General features: G+C 45.9%; 1 protein-coding gene across 3 annotated transcripts in view; it reads left to right on the forward strand.

Annotated features, from left to right (window-relative positions):
* The window catches only part of LOC143815349 (apoptosis-inducing factor 3-like), a 156,537-nt gene that overhangs the window by 91,945 nt on the left and 41,334 nt on the right, over positions 1-23,258 (forward strand). For all 3 annotated transcript variants that reach the window (XM_077294466.1, XM_077294468.1, XM_077294467.1), the window contains exon 14: positions 19,875-19,951. In XM_077294466.1, the coding sequence (XP_077150581.1) occupies positions 19,875-19,951 (77 nt within the window). The remainder of the gene's footprint in view (positions 1-19,874; positions 19,952-23,258) is intronic.

Below are 23,258 nucleotides of genomic sequence, written 5' to 3' on the forward strand. Positions count from 1 at the left end.
TGCACTAGTTAATCCCATACTATACCTATGGCCAGATTTGTATAGGGCGATCCATACTAAATTGTTTTAAGAACGTTTTTCTCATTGTGCGCCATTTTTAGTCTGTCTGAACACTTCCAGATGCCATGTGACCTATGCATGCAGCTAATTGATGTGTATACAGACATAATATATAAGGCATTAACCCAATTTAGGAAAAGTACCCAGAGGAAGTCACCATTTGTGACGCATGTAGACTTTTTTCTCATGTACACATGATGATTTCGGGAGCTGGTGTCAGTGGATGACTATGTGACATATCATCACTAAATTGCTATTTATCTATTGTTCCTGCTGTTTTGTATTTATCTCATGTCTATCATTGATGTGCACTGTCGCCTGTGTTAGTTTTTATGTATCACTGATTATAGTAGTGATTGCACGTTTGTCATCTTTTGTATTTCTTAGGCCGGTTTCGCACATCAGTGTCTTCAGTACGTGTGGCGACCGTTTTCTCACGTACCGGAGACACTGACACACATAGACCCATTCAAATGAATGTTTTCACGGACCGTGTGTCCATGTACAAAACACGCAGACATGTCCGTTTTCACCCAGACACACGGGCCGCAAAACATGCCACACACATGCACACTGAGAACAGTGCACACTGTCCTCCGTGTGTGCACAGATGGCCGCCGGCGAAGTAGCGCTACTGTAAGCCTCTGTTCCCCGGGGGCTGGTGCTGAACGCCGCTTTCATCCATTCTCCCCTGCTCTGCCTGAGAGCAGGGGAGAATGAATGAGTGAAAAACCCAACGTGGGGTCCCCTATGTTTTTAAACCAACCCAGCAAAATTCACAGGTGCAGGCTGCTCTTCTCAAGATGGTAAGGGGCCATGAGTATGGGCCCCCAACCTAAAAAACAGCAGCCCGCAGCTGCCCAGAAAAGGCGCATCTATTAGATGCGCCAATTCTGAAGCTTTGCCGGGTTCTTCCCACTTGCCCTGTAGCGGTGGCAAGTGGGGTAATGGGGGTTTAATGTCCCCTTCCTATTGTAAGGTGACATTAAGCCTGGCTTAGTAACGGAGAGGTGTCAATGAGACACCTCTCCATTACTAATCCAATAGTTTGTAAATGGTTTAATAAACACCACACAGTAAGAATAAAGTATTGTAATGAAATCATACACCACACAGTTTTCCCATCTTTATTGTACTGGTAATCCAAGCGACGCCCTCGATCTCCTGTAAAAAAAATAAATAAATAAATAAAAATAATAAACCAACAATATACCTGTCTGGCGTTCAGTCAGTCCCACGCCATAATCCATATCTAGGGGATAGGCCGTTTACAACTGAGAGCGGTGCTCAGCTGTAAACTACTGGGGAATGAATGATACACAGCGGGCGCAGGCTCAGTAACTAGCGGTGACGTCACTGCGTCTGTGCTCGCTGCCACATGAACTCCTGTGACCTCAGGACCGTGGGAGAATGCATGTGATGAGGTCACTGTGGCAGAGCTTGAACTGCCGTGACCTCATTACTTTCATTCTCCCACGGTCCTGAGGTCGCAGGAGTTCATGCCGGCAGCGAGCACAGATTCAATGACGTCAACGCTAGTTACTGAGCTTGTGCCCGCTGCTTCTCATTCATTCAGGGATGACTGCCACGTTCAGCACCAGCCGCTGGGGAACAGCACTTACAATAACGCTACTTCCCTGGCGACCGTCCATGTGGTACTGATGTGGCACATGGTTGCCACACGTGTGCCGCACGTAGTACACACACGGACAAACAGACACTGATTTCTCCGGTACTGGAAATATCAGGACGTTTGAAACCGGCCTTATAGTATTACTAGATGGTGGCCCGATTCTAATGCATCGGGTATTCTAGAATATGTATGTAGTTTATTTATAAAGTTTTCACAATAATGCAATTTATACACAGGATTCGACCGGCCGGGCGCGACCAATGAGCAAAGCGTGGTTCAAATTCCACGCCAATTCGTGGCCGGCCTGCGCCTGTCGCTGATTGTTCGCGGCCGGGCGTGACCAATCAGTGAAGTCAGGGTCTGCTCCAGGTTTTTGAGGGCCCCCCTCTTTAACACATACCACGATTCATGATGCACAGATACAGCAGAGAAATATAGCACAGCCAAGTAGCATACGTCCCACGTAGTATATTGCCCAGCCACATAGTATATAGCACAGCCCCAGTAGTATATAGCACAGCCCCAGTAGTATATAGCACAGACACGTAGTATATTGCCCAGCCACGTAATATATTGCACAGCCTCATCGTATATTGCACAGCCACGTAATATATTGCACAACCACGTTGTATATAACACAGCCCATGCAGTATATAACACAGGCCACGTAGTATAGAGCACAGCGATGTAGTATATTGCCCAGCCACGTAATATATACCACAGCCAATGTAGTATATAGCACAGAGACGTAGTATATAACAGCCCATGCAGTATATAACACAGCCCACTTGGAAATTGCACAGCCACGTAATATATTGTACAGCCACGTAATATATTGCATAGCCACGTAGTTTATTGCACAGCCACATAATATATACCACAGCCACATAGTATATAGCACAGAGACGTAGTGTATAACACAGCCCACGCAGTATATAACACAGCCCACATAGTTTCTAACACAGCCCACGTAGTATATAGCAATGTGGGCACCATATAAAGAATTAAAATAAAAAATAGTTATATACTCACCTTCCGTCGGCCCCCGGATCCAGCCCAGGCGTTTACCGATGCTCCTCGCGACGCTCCGGTCCCAAGAAGGCATTGCGGTCTCGCGAGATGATGACGTAGCGGTCTCGGGAGACCGCTGTGTCATCATCTCGCAAGGTCCGCAATGCATGGACCGGAGTGTCGCGAGGAGCAGCGGGAAAGGCGACGGAAGGTGAGTATATAATGATTTTTTATTTTGTTTATTATTTTTAACATTAGATCTTTTTGCTATTGATGCTGCCTATAGTAAAAAGTTGGTCACACAGGGTTAATAGCAGCGTTAACCGACTGCGTTACACCACGGAATAACGCGGTGTAGAGCAGCCATTAACCCTGTGTGAGCGCTGACTGGAGCGGAGTGTGGAGGGGGCACTGACAGAGAGTAGGAAGGGGCGAATTCGCGGCCGGATTGTGCCCGCCGCTGATTGGTCGTGGCCTGCTGGCCGCGACCAATCAGCTGCGTGGGATTTCCGTGACAGACAAACAAACAGACAGACGGAAGTGCCCCTTAGACGATTATATATATATAGATGACCTCCATTTACCCATGTATGGGTCCTGTGAACATTATCCCTGGAGCCTTATTTTGGGATTGGGTTTGAGTTTCTAATAGAAAGTACTTGTTTTTAATTTTTCATTTCTGTGTGTGTGTGTGGGGGGGGGGGGGGGGGTTGTGTGTATATGTCCTCTTTTCTTTATGTGCTGATCGTACAGTGGGTACAAAAAGTATTCAGCCCCTTTACAATTTTCACTCATTGTTTCATTGCAGCCATTTGGTAGTGTAAGAGTCATGTCGGTCTGGTAGTCGGGGGCAGGTATATCTCGCCCAGGTATTTGTCCTATGTGAATTAGGCCGCTCAGTATCTTCAGGATACCGAGGGGTTAATAAGTGCAGGAATAAAGGCTGACCAGCTGGAGGTTTCAGGTGTCAGCCTGGGGCACACAGAATGCCTCTCTGTGTGAGACAAACGTGAGTGAGAGCTGTGCTCATGATCTGTGTAATGTTAGCTGGGAGGGAGAAGCCCCCCCAGTTGTTAGATAGCAACGTATTTGTTTAGTTAGCGCCGGACAGGCTAGGATTTATTTTTATGTTTTGTTTTCTGTATTTGCTTTCACTTTAATAAACCTGACCTGAGGTCAGTCAACTTGGAAACCTGCTGTCGCCTCAGAGTTCAATGCACAAACCACGTGACCTTTGACCCCAGCAAAGGCGATCCCGGAGTGTTTTGTCACATTGTGGTGGAGAATGCGGGCAACGCGTGGCACAGGCGACAGTATGGAAGACGTGGTGAAAGCTCTAGTAAAGGCCACTGCGGCACAGCAGGAAGCTAATCGCTTGATGGCCGCACAGCTGAAGGAGTTACTGGACATGACGGCTGCAGACCGCCAGCTTCTCCAACAGGTGGCGCAACGCTTGGTGAGCATGCCTGAGGTTGACCCAGAAGCAGAGTCCAGGAGGATCCATGTGAGTCGATACTGGCAAAAGCTGACCGCAGAAGATGACGTCGAGGCGTACCTGACAACGTTTGAGCGGACAGCGTTGAGAGAGAAGTGGCCGAAGGAACGATGGGCCGATCTAATTGCTCCGTTTCTCTCCGGTGAGGCCCAAAAAGCTTACCATGACTTGGACCCGGAAGTTGCTCAGGACTTTGAGAGGCTGAAAGCTGAGGTCCTGGCCCGGCTGGGTGTGACGACGGCTGTCCGTGCACAGAGGGTACATCAGTGGACCTATCAGCAAGATAAACCGCCGCGATCGCAGATGTTCGACCTGATCTACTTGATAAAGAAATGGCTGCAACCCGAGGTACTGACAACTCCGGAGATAATCCAGCGGGTCGTTCTGGACAAGTACCTGAGAGTACTACCACCGGCGCTGAAAAAGTGGGTGAGCCAAGGAAATCCCGCGACAGCGGATCAACTGGTGGACCTGGTGGAGCGTTATTCCATGGCGGAAGGACTTCCTGATGATACCGCTACTACCCGAACTGTACCTCCTCCTCGTGGAACCGGTAAGACTGTTCCAGGGACTGTGGGGGAAGGAAAATTGCCAAAAACTGTGGGGGAGGAACACGGGACTGCTCGCACCCCGAGATCAAGGGTGTCGGACTCTGGTTTCAATAGGGGGCTTGTTAGGTGTTTCCGTTGCCATGAGAAGGGCCATGTTTCTGCGAACTGTCCTGTTACCACTGAACCCATGCAGTGCGACGTTACGGACTCTAAGAAACGCATGTCTTTGGTTACACGGCTAGTAAGTGTGAATGCGGGTCAAAATGATACAGTAAAACATCTGTGTGAATTGTCTGTAGATGGGAAAAATGTTGTGGCATTACTAGACTCTGGAAGTGTGGTGACTCTAGTGAAAGCCAGTCTGATAGCACGTCCAACTGGTCCGTCTGACAAGTTTTCTGTAACGTGTGTGCATGGTGACACCTGCTCATATCCTACAGCGGTCATATGTATCTCCACTCCCTATGGGTCTGTGCAACACAAAGTGGGACTCGTTCCCGCATTGTTACAGGATATAATCTTGGGCAGGGATTTTCCTCTTTTCTGGCAGTTGTGGAAGAATCAGTTGCTCCTTCACGGTAGCTGTGACCGTGAATCTTCTCCCATGCTACCTGGAGGTCCCGAGCTCCTGGAGGAGACCCCACAGGAAGATGCTGCTGGGGAGATTAGTGAATCTAACCTTCAGTACCCCTTCTCAGTTCTGGCGGGGGAAACTGAGGAAACTGAGGAAACTCAGCGAGAGGCGGAGGCAGACAGCCATCCCGCACCCTGCCTACCAGATTTGGGAGTCCAGTTGGATGACTTCCGCAGCGAACAAATGAAAGATCCTACCCTGACTCAGGCTAGGAAAAATGTAAAAATGATAGATAGCGTACCCCTAGAACCTGACACTAGGCTAGCGTACCCGTACATGGTTCTTGAAAATTATTTACTCTACCAGGTAGAAAAAAAAGGGGAAGACACTGTGCAGCAGTTAGTGGTACCCAAACCTTATCGGCGGAAGGTACTGGACCTGGCCCACGGACATATAATGGGGGGACATCTGGGGTTACAAAAAACCACAGAAAGAATATTGCATTGTTTTGTGTGGCCTGGAATACACAATGATGTGCGTAACTATTGTGAGTCCTGTCCAGAGTGCCAAATCTCGGCACCTAAACCTCGGTACTGTAGCCCTTTGGTACCTCTCCCTATCATTGGGGTCCCTTTTGAGAGAATTGGGATGGATTTGGTTGGGCCCCTTCCCGGGCCGCACGTGGGCACCAACATATCCTCGTCATCATGGACTATGCCACTCGCTACCCGGAAGCCATCCCTTTGTGTAACACTGCTACCAAAACGATCGCCAAAGAATTGGTGCAAGTGTTTAGTCGGGTAGGAATTCCAAAACAGATACTCACCGACCAGGGGACTCCCTTTATGTCGAGGGTAATGAAGGAGCTCTGCAGACTCTTACAAATAGATCCATTGCGTACATCTGTCTATCACCCTCAAACAGATGGGTTGGTTGAGCGGTTCAATAAAACCTTAAAACAGATGCTCCGGAAGGCGATAGACAAAGATGGGAAGAACTGGGATTACTTGTTACCCTATTTGCTGTTTGCCATTAGGGAAGTTCCCCAGTCTTCCACAGGGTTCTCGCCTTTCGAGCTATTATACGCCCGACGTCGCAAAAGAAACCTGGGAAGGTCAAGTCACTCCCTTTAAAACGGTGATAGACCATGTAACGCAAATGCAGGACCGTTTTGCTGCTGTCATGCCCATTGTTAGGGAACATATGTTACAGGCCCAGGGAGCCCAGAGGCTAAGTTATGATAGAGGCGCCAAGGTCCGTACGTTTGCACCCGGGGATAGGGTGTTGATCCTAATCCCTACGGTGGATAGTAAATTTCTGGCGAAATGGCAGGGCCCCTTTGAGGTCATGGAACGAGTTGGAGAAGTGAACTATAAAGTGCACCAGCCTGGTAAGAGAAAACCAGGACAGATTTATCATGTGAATCTGATAAAACCCTGGAAAGATCACGCTGCCCTAACAGCGGATCTGCCCCGTCCGGTTTGCTCACCTACCGTACCGGAGGTGCAGATTGCCGAGACTCTCTCTGAACGACAAAAATCTGAGGTTAAGCAGTTTTTGTTACAGAACCAACAGTTTTTCTCGGAAAAACCTGGCCAGACTAGGCTAGTGAAACATGAGATTGTCACAGAGCCTGGTGTCACAGTTCATGTGAAGCCGTACCGGATTCCGGAAGCACGCCGTGAAGCCGTCTCCCGGGAGGTGAAGGCAATGTTGGACTTAGGAGTCATTGAAGAGTCGCACAGCGCCTGGTCCAGTCCAATCGTGTTGATACCTAAGCCGGATGGCTCTATACGGTTTTGCAATGACTTTAGGAAACTGAATGCGGTTTCTAAATTTGATGCCTACCCTATGCCCCGGGTCGATGAGTTGATCGATCGGCTTGGTAAAGCCCGATACATTACGACCCTGGATCTAACAAAGGGGTACTGGCAGATCCCTCTGGCCGAGGCGGCCAAAGAGAAGACGGCATTTGCTACACCGGAAGGGCTGTTTCAGTATATCTACATGCCGTTTGGACTTCACGGAGCCCCAGCAACGTTCCAGAGATTGATGGATCGAGTCTTGAGGCCCCACAGGCAGTACGCTTCTGCCTACCTAGACGACATCATAATTTACAGCGTGGACTGGGAAGCTCACCTCCGGAAGGTACAGGCGGTGATTGATGACCTGAGAGACGCAGGCTTAACGGCGAACCCCAAGAAATGTCACATCGGCCTTGAAGAAGCCCGATACTTGGGCTACGTGATTGGCAGAGGAGTGGTTAAACCCCAGATCGACAAAATACAGGCAATTCAGGGCTGGCCGCAACCAGTGAACAAGAAACAAGTTCAAGCTTTCCTGGGCATTGCCAGCTATTATCGCCGGTTCATACCCAACTTTGCGGCCATGGCTACCCCCTTGACGGATCTTACCAAAGGGAGGGATTCCATCATGGTAAAATGGACCTCAGCGGCTGAAGAGGCCTTCCACAGTCTGAAACGGGCTTTGTGCTCTCAGCCCGTACTAGTGACTCCTGATTTCAGCAGCGAGTTTGTGGTGCAAACTGATGCTTCTGATACTGGTGTCGGAGCTGTACTTTCCCAGGTAAGGGACGGAGTCGAACACCCGGTCCTCTACCTCAGTCGGAAACTGAATGTACATGAGCAGAGGTATGCCGTGATTGAAAAAGAGTGCCTAGCCATCAAATGGGCTCTCGACTCCCTCAAATATTACCTGGCAGGTAGGAAGTTTAGGCTGGTCACGGACCATGCCCCTCTCAAGTGGATGCATCTCCACAAGGACCGTAATAGTCGGGTAACCCGGTGGTTCCTTGCCCTGCAGGCTTACTCTTTCACGGTGGAGCACCGCCCCGGGGTGCAGATGGGGAACGCTGATGCCCTGTCCCGAGTACACTGTTTCGAGAGTATTCTTGCTCGACCTGAGTGGTCTGAGCAGGGGGGGAGGATATGTAAGAGTCATGTCGGTCTGGTAGTCGGGGGCAGGTATATCTCGCCCAGGTATTTGTCCTATGTGAATTAGGCCGCTCAGTATCTTCAGGATACCGAGGGGTTAATAAGTGCAGGAATAAAGGCTGACCAGCTGGAGGTTTCAGGTGTCAGCCTGGGGCACACAGAATGCCCGTCTGTGTGAGACAAACGTGAGTGAGAGCTGTGCTCATGATCTGTGTAATGTTAGCTGGGAGGGAGAAGCCCCCCCCAGTTGTTAGATAGCAACGTATTTGTTTAGTTAGCGCCGGACAGGCTAGGATTTATTTTTATGTTTTGTTTTCTGTATTTGCTTTCACTTTAATAAACCTGACCTGAGGTCAGTCAACTTGGAAACCTGCTGTCGCCTCAGAGTTCAATGCACAAACCACGTGACCTTTGACCCCAGCAAAGGCGATCCCGGAGTGTTTTGTCACAGTAGATTAAAAAAAAGTTCATTTTTTCACATTAATGTACACTCTGCACCCCATCTTGACTGAAATAAAACAGAAATGTAGAAATTTTTGCAAGTTTAATATTTCAGTTTTTCTTTTTTATCACATGGTCATAAGTATTCAGACCCTTTGCTCAGACACTCATATTTAAGTCACATGCTGTCCATTTCCTTGTGATCCTCCTTGAGATGGTTCCATTCCTTCATTGGAGTCCAGCTGTGTTTAATTAAACTGATAGGACTTGATTTGGAAAGGCGCACACCTGTCTATATAAGACCTCACAGTGCATGTCAGACCAAATGAGAATCATGAGGTCAAAGGAACTGGCCAAGGAGCTCAGAGACAGAATTGTGGCAAGGCACAGATCTGGTCAAGGTTACAACAGAATTTCTGCAGTACTGAAGGTTCCTAAGAGCACAGTGGCCTCCATAATCGTTAAATGGAAGAAGTTTGGGACCACAGAAGTCTTCCTAGACCTGGTCGTCAAGCCAAACTGAGCAGTCGTGGGAGAAAAGCCTTGGTGAGAGAGGTAAAGAAGAACTCCAAGATCACTGTGGCCAAGCTCCAGAGATGCAGTAGGAAGAAAGTTCCACAAAGTCAACTATCACTGAAGCCCTCCACCAGTCGGGCCTTTATGGCAGAGTGGCCCGACGGAAGCCTCTCCTCAGTGCAAGACATATGAAAGCCCGCATAGTTTGCTAAAAAATGCATGAAGGACTCCCAGACTATGAGAAATACAATTCTCTGGTCTGATGAGACAAAGAGAGACCTTTTTGGTGATAATTCTAAGCGGTATGTGTGGAGAAAACCAGGCACTGCTCATCACCTGCTCAATACAATCCCAACAGTGAAACATGGTGGTGGCAGCATCATGCTATGGGGGTGTTTTTCAGCTGCAGGGACAGGATGACTGGTTGTCATTGAAGGAAACATGAATGCGGCCAAGTACAGAGATATTCTGGAGGAAAACCTCTTCCAGAGTGCTCTGGACCTCAGACTTGGCTGATGGTTCACCTTCCAACAAGACAATGACCCTAAGCACAAAGCTAAAATAACAAAGGAATGGCTTTAGAACAACGCTGTGACTATTCTTGACTGGCCCAGCCACAGCCCTGACCTAGACCCACTTGAGCATCTCTGGAAAGATCTGAAAATGGCTGTCCACCAACGTTCACCATCCGACCAGACAGAACTGGAGAGGATCTGCAAGGAAGAATCGCAGAGGATCCCCAAATCCAGGTGTGAAAAACGTGTTGCATCATTCCCAAAAAGACTCATGGCTGTACTAGCGCAAAAGGCTTGTACTCAATACTGAGAAAAGAGTCTGAATACTTATAACCATGTGATATTTCAGTTTTTCTTTAATAAATTGGCAAAAATTACTACATTTCTGTTTTTTTTCAGTCAAGATGGGGTGCAGAGTGTGCATTGAGGGAAAGAAAATGAACTTTAAAGTGAAAAATTTAAAGGGGTCTGAATACTTTCCGTACCCACTGTATATTTCTTAAACATTAGCTAACACTATATACTATAACGTGTGGAGTCCTCTCCTTCTCATTACACTGAGGCTGTCCAATTCCATTGGTAAGAAGTTGCAAAAAATACAATTATTACACTTCTGGAGAATGGGACAAAATTTTTATAATAAGTAAATTGCAAAGCTCATTGTTTATACAAATGTACCCATCTAAGAAGACATACATATGGTTGTTTTGGGGTATTGTTACATAGTTACATAGTTATTAAGGTTGAAGGAAGACTGTAAGTCCATCTAGTTCAACCCATAGCCTAACCTAACATGCCCTAACATGTTGATCCAGAGGAAGGCAAAAAAAAACCCATGTGGCAAAGAGTAACTCCACCATGGGGAAAAAAATTCCTTCCCGACTCCACATACGGCAATCAGACTAGTTCCCTGGATCAACGCCTTATCAAGGAATCTAGTGTATATACCCTGTAACATTATACTTTTCCAGAAAGGTATCCAGTCCCCTCTTAAATTTAATTAATGAATCACTCATTACAACATCATACGGCAGAGAGTTCCATAGTCTCACTGCTCTTACAGTAAAGAATCCGCGTCTGTTATTATGCTTAAACCTTCTTTCCTCCAGACGTAGAGGATGCCCCCTTGTCCCTGTCTCAGGTCTATGATTAAAAAGATCATCAGAAAGGTCTTTGTACTGTCCCCTCATATATTTATACATTAAAATAAGATCACCCCTTAGTCTTTGTTTTTCCAAACTAAATAGCCCCAAGTGTAATAACCTATCTTGGTATTGCAGACCCCCCAGTCCTCTAATAACCTTGGTCGCTCTTCTCTGCACCCGCTCCAGTTCAGCTATGTCTTTCTTATACACCGGAGACCAGAACTGTGCACAGTATTCGAAGTGTGGTCGAACTAGTGACTTGTATAGAGGTAAAATTATGTTCTCCTCATGAGCATCTATGCCTCTTTTAATACATCCCATTATTTTATTTGCCTTTGTAGCAGCTGCCTGACACTGGCCACTGAATGAGTTTGTCATCCACCCATATACCCAGGTCTTTTTCATTGACGGTTTTGCCCAGAGTTTTAGAATTAAGCACATAGTTATACATCTTATTACTTCTACCCAAGTGCATGACCTTACATTTATCCCCATTAAAGCTCATTTGCCATTTATCAGCCCAAGCTTCTAGTTTACATAAATCATCCTGTAATATAAAATTGTCCTCCCCTGTATTGATTACCCTGCAGAGTTTAGTGTCATCTGCAAATATTGAAATTCTACTCTGAATGCCCCCTACAAGGTCATTAATAAATATGTTAAAAAGAAGAGGGCCCAATACTGACCCCTGTGGTACCCCACTGCTAACCGCAACCCAGTCCGAGTGTGCTCCATTAATAACCACCCTTTGTTTCCTATCCCTGAGCCAGCTCTCAACCCACTTACACATATTTTCCCCTATCCCCATTACTCTCATTTTATGTAACAACCTTTTGTGTGGCACCGTATCAAAAGCTTTGGAAAAGTCCATATACACTACGTCCACTGGGTTCCCTTGGTCCAGTCCGGAACTTACCTCTTCATAGAAGCTGATCAAATTAGTCTGACATGATCTGTCCCTAGTAAACCCGTGCTGATACTGGGTCACGAGGTTATTCCTCTTCAGATACTCGAGTATAGCATCCCTTAGAATGCCCTCCAGGATTTTACCCACAGTAGAGGTTAAGCTTACTGGCCTATAATTACCTAGTTCAGTTTTTGCCCCTTTTTTGAATATTGGCACCACATTTGCTATACGCCAGTCCTGTGGTACAGACCCTGTTATTATGGAGTCTTTAACCCCTTAGCGACCTTTGACGCATACGCTGCGTCATGAAAGTCGGTGCCAAAACGACCTATGACGCAGCGTATGCGTCATGGAGGGATCGCGCTCCTGCAGATCGGGTGAAAGGGTTAACTCCAATTTCACCCGATCTGCAGAGACAGGGGGAGTGGTGCTTCAGCCCAGGGGGGGTGGCTTCACCCCCTCGTGGCTACGATCGCTCTGATTGGCTGTTGAAAGTGAAACTGCCAATCAGAGCGATTTGTAATATTTCACCCAAAAAAACGGTGAAATATTACAATCCAGCCATGGCCGATGCTGCAATATCATCGGCCATGGCTGGAAAACCTAACCTGCCCCCACCCCACCCCACCGATCGCCCCCCCGGTGCTCTGTTACGGGGTCCGGTCCCCTCCGTCCGCCTGCCGGCTCCTCCGTCCTCCTGCCCGCTCCCCCCGTGCTCCGGTGCCCCCTCCCTGTGCTCCGGTCCCCCCCCCCGTGATCCGATCACCCCCCCCCTACATACTTACCTGGCCTCCCGGTGTCCGTCCGGCTTCTCCATGGGCGCCGCCATTGTCCAAGATGGCGGGCGCACGCGCACTGCGCCCGCAGAGTCTGCCTGCTGGCAGATTCGTTCCAGATCTATTTTGATCACTGCGATATAGCCTATCGCAGTGATCAAAATAAAAAAAAGTAAATGACCCCCCCCCCCCTTTATCACCCCCATAGGGAGAATAATAAAAATAAATAAAATATTTTTATTTTTTTTTCTGCTAGGGTTAGGGTTAGAACTAGGGTTAGAATTAGGGTTAGAATTAGGGGTAGGGGTAGGGTTAGGGGTAGGGTTAGGGCATATGCACACAGTGCAGATTTGGCTGCGAATCCGCAGCGGATTGCCGCGGATCCGCAGCGGATCGGCCGCGGATCCGCAGCGGATCGGCCGCGGATCCGCAGCGGATCGGCCGCGGATCCGCAGCGGATCGGCCGCGGATCCGCAGCGGATTGGCCGCTGCGAATTCGTAGCAGTTTTCCATCAGGTTTACAGTACCATGTACACCTATGGAAAACCAAATCCGCTGTGCCCATGGTGCGGAAAATTCCGTGCGGAAACGCTGTGTTGTATTTTCCGCAGCATGTCAATTTTGTGCGGATTCCGCAGCGTTTTACACCTGTTCCTCAATAGGAATCCGCAGGTGAAATCCGCACAAAAAAACACTGGAAATCCGCTGTAAATCCGTAGGTAAAACGCAGTGCCTTTTACCTGCGGATTTTTCAAAAATGGTGCGGAAAAATCTCACACGAATCCGCAAAGTGGGCACATAGCCTTAGGGTTAGGGTTGGAATTAGAGTTAGGGTACCGTCTCACAGTGGCACTTTTGTCGCTACGACGGTACGATCCGTGACGTTCCAGCGATATCCATATGATATCGCTGTGTCTGACACGCAGCAGCGATCAGGGACCCTGCTGAGAATCGTACGTCGTAGCAGATCGTTTGGAACTTTCTTTCGTCGCTGGATCTCCCGCTGTCATCGCTGGATCGTTGTGTGTGACAGCGATCCAGCGATGTGTTCACTTGTAACCAGGGTAAACATCGGGTTACTAAGCGCAGGGCCGCGCTTAGTAACCCGATGTTTACCGTGGTTACCAGCGTAAAAGTAAAAAAAAAAAAAAAAAAAACGTACATACTCACATTTCGGTGTCCTTCAGGTCCCTTGCCGTCTGCTTCCCGCTCTGACTGTCTGCCGGCCGGAAAGTGAGAGCACAGCACAGCAGTGACGTCACCGCTGCGCTCTGCTCTCACTGTACGGCGGCACTCAGTCAGAGCGGGAAGCAGACGGCAAGGGACCTGAAGGACACCGAAATGTGAGTATGTACGTTTTTTTTTTTTTACTTTTACGCTGGTAACCACAGTAAACATCGGGTTACTAAGCGCGGCCCTGCGCTTAGTAACCCGATGTTTACCCTGGTTACCCGGGACCTTGGCATCATTGGTCGCTGGAGAGCGGTCTGTGTGACAGCTCCCCAGCGACCACACAATGACTTTCCAACGATCACAGCCAGGTCGTATCGCTGGTCGTGATCGTTGGTAAATCGTTATGTGAGACGGTACCCTTAGGGTTGGAATTAGGGCTAGGGTTGGAAATAGGGTTAAGATTAGGCTTGTGGTTAGGGTTAAGGATAGGGTTAGGGGTGTGTTGGGGTTACAGTTGTGGGTAGGGTTGGAATTAGGGTTAGGATTAGGGTTGGATTTAGGGTTACGGGTGTGTTGGGGTTAGGGTTGTGGTTAGGGGTGTGTTGGGGTTAGGGTTGTGATTAGGGTTATGGCTACAGTTGGGATTAGGATTAGGGGTGTGTTGGGGTTAGTGTTGAAGTTAGAATTGAGGGGTTTCCACTGTTTAGGCACATCAGGGGTCTCCAAACGCAACATGGCGCCACCATTGATTCCAGCCAATCTTGCGTTCAAAAAGTCAAATGGTGTGCCCTCCCTTCCAAGCCCCGACGTGCGCCCAAACAGTGGTTTACCCCCACATATGGGATACCAGCGTACTCAGGACAAACTGGGCAACAACTATTGGGGTCCAATTTCTCCTGTTACCCTTGCAAAAATAAAAAATTACTTGCTAAAACATAATTTTGAGGAAAGAACAATTATTTTTTATTTTCACGGCTCTACGTTATAAACTTATGTGAAACACTTGGGGGTTGAAAGTGCTCACCACACATCTAGATAAGATCCTTTTGGGGTCTAGTTTCCAAAATGGGGTCACTTGTGGGTTTTTTCTACTGTTTAGGCACATCAGGGGCTCTGCAAATGCAACGTGACGCCCGCAGACCATTCCATCAAAGTCTGCATTTCAAATGTCACTACTTCCCTTCCGAGTCCTGACGTGCGCCCAAACAGTGGTTTACCCCCACATATGAGGTATCAGCGTACTCACAACAAACTGGGCAACAAATATTGGGGTCCAATTTCTCCTGTTACCCTTGTGAAAATAAACAATTGCTTGCTAAAACATCTTTTTTGAGGAAAGAAAAATTATTTTTTATTTTCACGGCTCTGCGTTGTAAACTTCTGTGAAGCACTTGGGGGTTGAACGTGCTCACCACACATCTAGATAAGTTCCTTGGGGGGTCTAGTTTCCAAAATGGGGTCACTTGTGGGGGGTTTCTACTGTTTAGGCACATCAGGGGCTCTGCAAACGTAACATGATTCCCGCAGACCATTCCATCAAAGTCTGCATTCCAAATCGTCACTACTTCCCTTCCGAGCCCCGCCATGTGCCCAAACAGTGGTTTACCCCCACATATGGGGTATCAGCGTACTCAGGAGAAACTGGACAACAACTTTAGGGGTCAAATTTTTCCTGTTACCCTTGGGAAAATTAAAAAATTCTGGGCTAAAAAAATATTTTTGAGGAAAGAAAACACATTTTTTATTTTCACGGCTCTGCGTTATAAACTTCTGTGAAGCACTTGGGGGTTCAAAGTGCTCACCACACATCTAGATAAGTTCCCTTGGGGGTCTAGTTTTCAAAGTGGGGTCAATTGTGGGGAGTTCCTACTGTTTAGGCACATCAGGGGCTCTGCAAACACAACGTGACGCCCGCAGAGCATTCCATTAAAGTCTGCATTTCAAAACGTCACTACTTCCCTTCCGCTCCCCGACGTGTGCCAAAACAGTGGTTTACCCCCACATATGGGGTATCAGCGTACTCAGGAGAAACTGCACAACAACTTTTGGGGTCCAATTTCTCCTGTTACCCTTGGGAAAATAAAAAATTGTGGGTTAAAAAATCATTTTTGAGGAAAGAAAAATAATTTTTTATTTTCATGGCTCGGCGTTATAAACTTCTGTGAAGCACTTGAGGGTTCAAAGTGCTCACCACACATCTAGATTAGTTCCTTGGGAGGTCTAGTTTCCAAAATGGGGTCACTTGTGCGGGAGCTCCAATGTTTAGGCACACAGGGGCTCTCCAAACGCGACATGGTGTCCGCTAATGATTGAAGCTAATTTTCCATTCAAAAAGCCAAATGGCGTGCCTTCCCTTCCGAGCCCTGCCGTGCGCCCAAACAGTGGTTTACCCCCACATATGAGGTATCATCGTACTCAGGACAAACTGGAAAACAATATTTGGGGTCCAATTTTTCCTATTATCCTTGGGAAAATAAAAAACTCCGGGCTAAAAATCATTTTTGAGGAAAGAAAAATATTTTTTTATTTTCATGGCTCTGCGTTATAAACTTCTGTGAAGCACCTGGGGGTTATAAGTGCTCACTATGCATCTAGATAAGTTCCTTGGGGGGTCTAGTTTCCAAAATGGGGTCACTTGTAGGGGAGCTCCAATGTTTAGGCACACAGGGGCTCTCCGAACGCAACATGGTGTCCATTAACGTTTGGAGCTAATTTTCCATTGAAAAAGTCAAATGGCGCGCCTTCCCTTCCAAGCCTTGCCGTGCACCCAAACAGTGGTTTACCCCCACATATGAGGTATCGGCGTACTCAGGAGAAATTGCCCAACACATTTTAGGATCCATTTTATCCTGTTGCCCATGTGAAAATGAAAAAATTGAGGCAAAAACAAATTTTGTGTGAAAAAAAAGTACTTTTTCATTTTTACGGATCAATTTGTGAAGCTCCTGAGGGTTTAAAGTGCTCACTATGCATCTAGATAAGTTCCTTGGGGGGTCTAGTTTCCAAAATGGGGTCACTTGTGGGGGAGCTCCAATGTTTAGGCACACAGGGGCTCTCCAAACCTGACATGGTGTCCGCTAACGATGGAGATAATTTTTCATTCAAAAAGTCAAATGGCGCTCCTTCCCTTCCGAGCCTTACCATGTGCCCAAACAGTAGTTTACCCCCACATATGAGGTATTGTCGTACTCAGGAGAAATTGCCCAACAAATTTTAGGATCCATTTTATTCTGTTGCCCATGTGAAAATGAAAAAATTGAGGCTAAAAGAAAATTTGTGTGAAAAAAAAGTACTTTTTAATTTTTACGGATTAATTTGTGAAGCACCTGAGGGTTTAAAGTGCTCACTATGCTTCTAGATAAGTTCCTTGGGGGGTCTAGTTTCCAAAATGGGGTCACTTGTGGGGGAGCTCCAATGTTTAGGCACACGGGGGCTCTCCAAACGCGACATGGTGTCCGCTAAAGATTGGAGCCAATTTTTCATTCAAAAAGTCAAATGGCGCTCCTTCCCTTCCGAGCCCTGCCGTGCGCCCAAACAGTGGTTTACCCCCACATATGAGGCATCAGCGTACTCAGGACAAATTGGACAACAACATTCGTGGTCCAGTTTCTCCTTTTACCCTTGGGAAAATAAAAAAATTGTTGCGAAAAGATCATTTTTGTGACTAAAAAGTTAAATGTTAATTTTTCCCCTCCTTGTTGCTTCTGCTGCTGTGAAACACCTGAAGGGTTAATACACTTCTTGAATGTGGTTTTGAGCACCTTGAGGGGTGCAGTTTTTAGAATGGTGTCACTTTTGGGTATTTTCAGCCATATATAACCCTCAAACTGACTTCAAATGTGAGGTGGTCCCTAAAAAAAATGGTTTTGTAAATTTTGTTGTAAAAATGAGAAATCACTGGTCAAATTTTAACCCTTATAACTTCCTAGCAAAAAAAAAATTTCTTTCCAAAATTGTGCTGATGTAAAGTAGACATGTGGGAAATGTTATTTATTAACTATTTTGTGTCACATAACTCTCTGGTTTAACAGAATAAAAATTCAAAATGTGAAAATTGCAAAATTTTCAAAATTTTCGCCAAATTTCCGTTTTTTTCACAAATAAACTCAGAAATTATCGACCTAAATTTACCACTAACATGAAGCCCAATATGTCACGAAAAAACAATCTCAGAACCGCAAGGATCCATTGAAGCGTTCCGGAGTTATTACCTCATAAAGGGACACTGGTCAGAATTGCAAAAAACGGCAAGGTCATTAAGGCCAAAATAGGCTGGGTCATGAAGGGGTTAAAGATTAAAAATAATGGTCTATCAATGACTGTACTTAGTTCCTGCAGTACTCGGGGGTGTATCCCATCCGGGCCCGGAGATTTGTCAATTTTAGTTACTTTTAGACGCCGCTGTACTTCCTGCTGGGTTAAGCAGGTGACATTTAATGGGGAATTTTTATCACTAGTCATTTTGTCTGCCATGGGATTTTCTTTTGTAAATACTGATGAAAAAGTCATTTAGCATATTGGCTTTTTCCTCATCCTCATCCACCATTTCCCCCAGATTATTTTTAAGGGGGCCAACACTGTCATTTTTTAGTTTCTTACTATTTATATAGTTAAAGAATATTTTGGGATTATTTTTACTCTCTCTGGCAATGAGTCTCTCTGTCTCAATCTTTGCTGCCTTGATTTGCTTTTTACAGAATTTATTTAATTTTCTGTATTTATTTAATGCCTCCTCACTACCTACTTCCTTTAATTCTCTAAATGCTTTCTTTTTGTCCCTTATTGCGCCCCTTACAGCTCTATTTAGCCATATTGGTTTCCTCCTATTTCTAGTATGTTTATTCCCATACGGTATATACTGAGCACAGGTCCTATCCAGGATGCTAATAAACGTCTCCCATTTTCTTTGTGTATTTTTGTGTCTCAGGATATCGTCCCAGTTAATTGCACCAAGATCCTCTCTCATCCGTTGGAAATTTGCCCTCCTGAAGTTTAGTGTCCTTGTCACCCTTCTACTACACATCTTATTGAAGGATGCATGAAAACTTATTATTTTGTGATCACTATTCCCCAAGTGACCCCCAACCTTTATATTTGATATGCGGTCTGGCCTGTTGGTTAATATTAGGTCTAGCAGTGCCCCCCTCCTTGTTGGGTCCTGAACCAGTTGTGAAAGGTAATTGTCTCTCATAGTTGTCAAAAACCGATTACCTTTACTGGAATTGCAGGTTTCTGTTCCCCAATCTATTTCAGGGTAGTTGAAGTCCCCCATAATAATGACTTCTCCTTGAGTCACAGCTTCATCTATTTGCTTTACGAGGATATTCTCCATTGCTTCCATTATTTTTGGAGATTTATAACAAATCCCTATCAGTAATTTATTATTTTTTCCCCCTCCCCTTATCTCCACCCACAGGGACTCTACATTTTCATTAAATTCACATATATTATCACGCAGGATGGGTTTTAAGGTCGATTTTACAAACAGACACACCCCACCCCCTCGCTTATCTGTACGGTCATTTCTGAACAGGCTATAGCCCTGCAAGTTAACAGCCCAGTCATGGCTCTCATCCAGCCACGTCTCAGATATCCCCACCATGTCATAATTATGCTCCAACAACATTAGTTCTAATTCATCCATTTTGTTGGCGAGGCTTCTGGCATTAGTATACATGCACTTGATGTTACTCTCTGTACCTCTATTCTTTCTTAAATTACTAACTGTTCTAACCCCACCCCCCATGCCACCGCCACCCCCAACTTCCTTATTTGTGCCCAGGTCTCTATCTGCACTATCTTCCCCTCCTATAAATTGAATAGCCTCCCCCCCAATCCCTAGTTTAAACACTCCTCCAACCTTCTAACCATTTTCTCCCCCAGCACAGCTGCACCTTCCCCATTGAGGTGCAGCCCGTCCCTAGCGTAGAGCCTGTAGCCCACTGAGAAGTCGGCCCAGTTCTGCAGGAACCCAAACCCCTCCTTCCTACACCAATTCTTGAGCCACTTATTAACCTCCCTAATCTCCCGTTGCCTCTCTGGCGTGGCACGTGGTACAGGCAGTATTTCGGAAGTTGATTCATACACTTTAATAAAAACATTACTTTTTTGTCTTCCTCTTAGGTGTGACTCCTGTGTCCAACTTTCTGAAAGGCAGCAGAATTGCGATGGATACAAAGGGAGCCATCTATGCCGACCAGGTGTGTTTTATATTCCAACCTCTGCTAAATACCATTGAGTTGTATCATTTACCTTTTATTTTATTTGAGGCAATAGTTCACATTTTATTTCCTTTTCACAATCACTTCTCTTTTTGTCTTCTAATGAGTGATCCAGTTGTAAATTGAAAGGATACTTGGCAAAAGTCCTAATTTAGCTGGAACAGTGCTGTGAACTGGGCTGTAAATAGCAGAGCCGAATAAAGCCTTATACAGGAGTCGGAGTTTTGGGGGAGAGGTTTGGGTTGACACTAATTTGATCAAAAAGGCATAAAAGCCATCCCACCGCGATAAGGCGCACCCAATCAGGAAGGTCCTATCTCTAGTGTTAAATCTCAATAGACACTGGTGTTCTCCCCCAACCCACAATTCATTGTCGCACTATTAGGGACTTAGCACCCTTCTCCAACTCCCAATTCACTTTACATCCATATCTAACGCCCCCCCCTCCCTTTGTTCATAGTCCCAGACACAGATGCATAATCAAGTAGAGCCTATGGGGGAGGGTAGGGCTGCTGCAAGTGTGTACAACACACTTTGGGGTCCATTCTCTGGCTGTCCCTCCACTTCGTCCCTTCTATTGGTAAGCTTGGCCTTCTGTCTATCAGACTCCTTTCACTTGTTATAGGATTTAGTAATAGTTAAGACATATATTTTTGGGATGTTGTGGTCATGACTATACATCTTGTGCAGCTGGCTTACTATTTGTTATCTGTTACTAATTTACATTATTAAATTATGGGGTTTTTCTCTTTTGGGGCGTTGTGGGTGTCTCTCAGCATTTGACTGGCGTCATCTTGTGAGTGTGTTACTCTATGATACAAACAAATTTTAACTTTTATATGAATTATTAATCAAATAAACTTTGTTACTTATTTTTCATCGATGCTCCGCATGTTCTCCTTATTTACATGAAGTGTGTACAACAGCCTAAGTCAATCACGATAAAGACAGATAAAATGGCTTGCATAACCAAGCGCACACGGCAATGCATCTGTGTCTGGGCCTGTTTCACCCTTCATCTATGGTTGCTGGTTTGGCAGTGTGGAGGTCAGATCTGAAATGTCCGGATGTCTTGTCCGGACATGGTCGGCCTTTATCTGCGCTTGCCCCTTTTGGCGCCATGGGAGTGTTTCAGAAATGCTTCAGGTACGTTTGCATTTAATATAGTCTTGCTTTTAATACATTTAGAAGGCCATAATGGCACAGCGAATATAAAATAACATAGAGTAGGACTCCCCCCTATCTAGAATGCCATGACATGGCAGGGTAGCTCAAAGAATTGATCAATGGTTTGCTAAATGTCTCAGTTTAAAGTACAGTTTGAAATCAATATGTGCATATGCACTTTATGTATTGTGTGCTAACTATAGACAGTGCTGGCTTCTTGGATTTTTTTATTCCATTATAAGTCCCCCTTACTCCCATTCCAATCCCTCACATCCATCATTGTCCTCTCAACCACATCCCCCATTGTTCTCTCCCCGACATCCCTCATTTTCCTCTCCCCCACCCCATCATTGTCCTCTCCCACACATCCCTTTGTCCTTTACCACACCTGCATCATTGTCCTCTCACCTACCCTCCTCATTGTTTTCTCCTCCACATCCCATCATCGGCATCATTGTCTTCTTGCCCACCTCCAGCATTGTCCTTTCCCCCACTCCCATCATTGTCTTCTCCCCAGTGTATTCAGAAAAAAAAACTCACCTCTCTGGCCGTTCCCCCACAGCATCACTTCTTTCTTCATCACCAGGAACTTTCTATGTGAAAGTTTCTAAAGAAAGCATTGGGCCACCGCCAACACCAGGAACAGCTGATCCACGGGGGTGTTGGGTATCGCACCCTCACCGATCAGACATTGATCACCTATCCTAAAGAGGGCTGACTGGAGGGCGGACATGGCACGCAGACCGCCTCCATCCAGTAGAAATACCTAGTGTGGATGCTGACACAGGAAGAGAGCTGAGCTCAGCAAACAAGCGGGCCAGCCATCCATCATCCTCCTGCTGTACATGGGCCCACAGGGCTTCCAACAGTTAAGGATCCATCCTTCTTCCACCGGTCTGAACAGAGATGGCACTGGATCCCAGGACTCTGGAAGAAGAGGCGTGTATACCACTGGAAGCAGCTGTGTAAGGGGCAGAAAAGCTTTTTGCTATTAGAGAGTGCGTGCTCCACAGTCTGGGGAACAACAACAATGTCTATTAATACTTATTAATACTTAATCTTCCTTAATTGCATATATGAAAATTAAATTTCCAAACTTGAATAACCCCTATAATAATGAGCAGTATCTATTACCTGGCACTGAATGGAATTTATATGCTCAAGTTTGAGGTAACCCATCTTGGCGTCTTGTGAACATTGATGTGCCCGCATTGTTTGTCCTGTTGGAAGACGCTTCAGGGAATCTGTCTGTGTTTTTCCTGACGCGTCCTTTCTGACAGCTCATTGGACTTCTTTTCTTGTTACTGGGTGTCTTTGTTTTTTACATTTTATATAAAAAATAGTTGCAGATTCCAAGCGGAAGCTACCTGAAAAATGGTCGTCACTTCTTTTAGCCATTTCATCGTTTTCAAAGGCTGAAACGGTGAAGTGACATGATGTAACATATGCACAGCACGTCGTTTTGAAATTGCTGTATATATGTTAATTCTTTTAGACTTTTCTTATAGCGCTTTTTCAGGGGGGTAATAGACGGAATGCACCTGAAGAAGACATCTTATACACACACTTGTGGACTCCTTTCACGTTTGAGAGCTTAATTCACTTGTGCCAAAGTCTGATCCTTCTGAACAGGAGAGAAATGCCAGAGAACCATGTGGAAGGGGCTTTGTTTTTAAGACAATACGTGTTACTTTTGCGCAATTTCACTGCACCTTTTGTCCTTGGTTTCTAAAGACCAGAACGCAACTGGGGCAATATCAGGAAAGTAGAAAAATATCCATTTTGCTGTGATACATTACTGATTCAGCAGCCTAGCCCCAAATATACCTGCAGAGCTTGTGGCCCAGATTCCTGATAGATGACTCAGATTTTCATGTGTAGCCCCATTCTGTGCAATGTTTAAACAGACATTTACATGGAGGGATGTTTGCTGTTCTCTGTCCGTCTAGTTTCAGTACACCAGAGAACCTGATGATAGCGATGGTTTAATGCTGTTGTGAAAGAATCATATTTCCGTAAGAAGAAAATGTGCAGTTGAAAATTACTGTGCAGGATGAGAATGATAGGAACTCCATTGTGACAAACAATTCTCAGACAGATATTTATAGTAAGGGATGAT

The sequence above is a fragment of the Ranitomeya variabilis genome, chromosome 3 (genome assembly GCF_051348905.1).
Source record: "Ranitomeya variabilis isolate aRanVar5 chromosome 3, aRanVar5.hap1, whole genome shotgun sequence".
In the NCBI taxonomy this organism is placed as follows: domain Eukaryota; kingdom Metazoa; phylum Chordata; class Amphibia; order Anura; family Dendrobatidae; genus Ranitomeya; species Ranitomeya variabilis.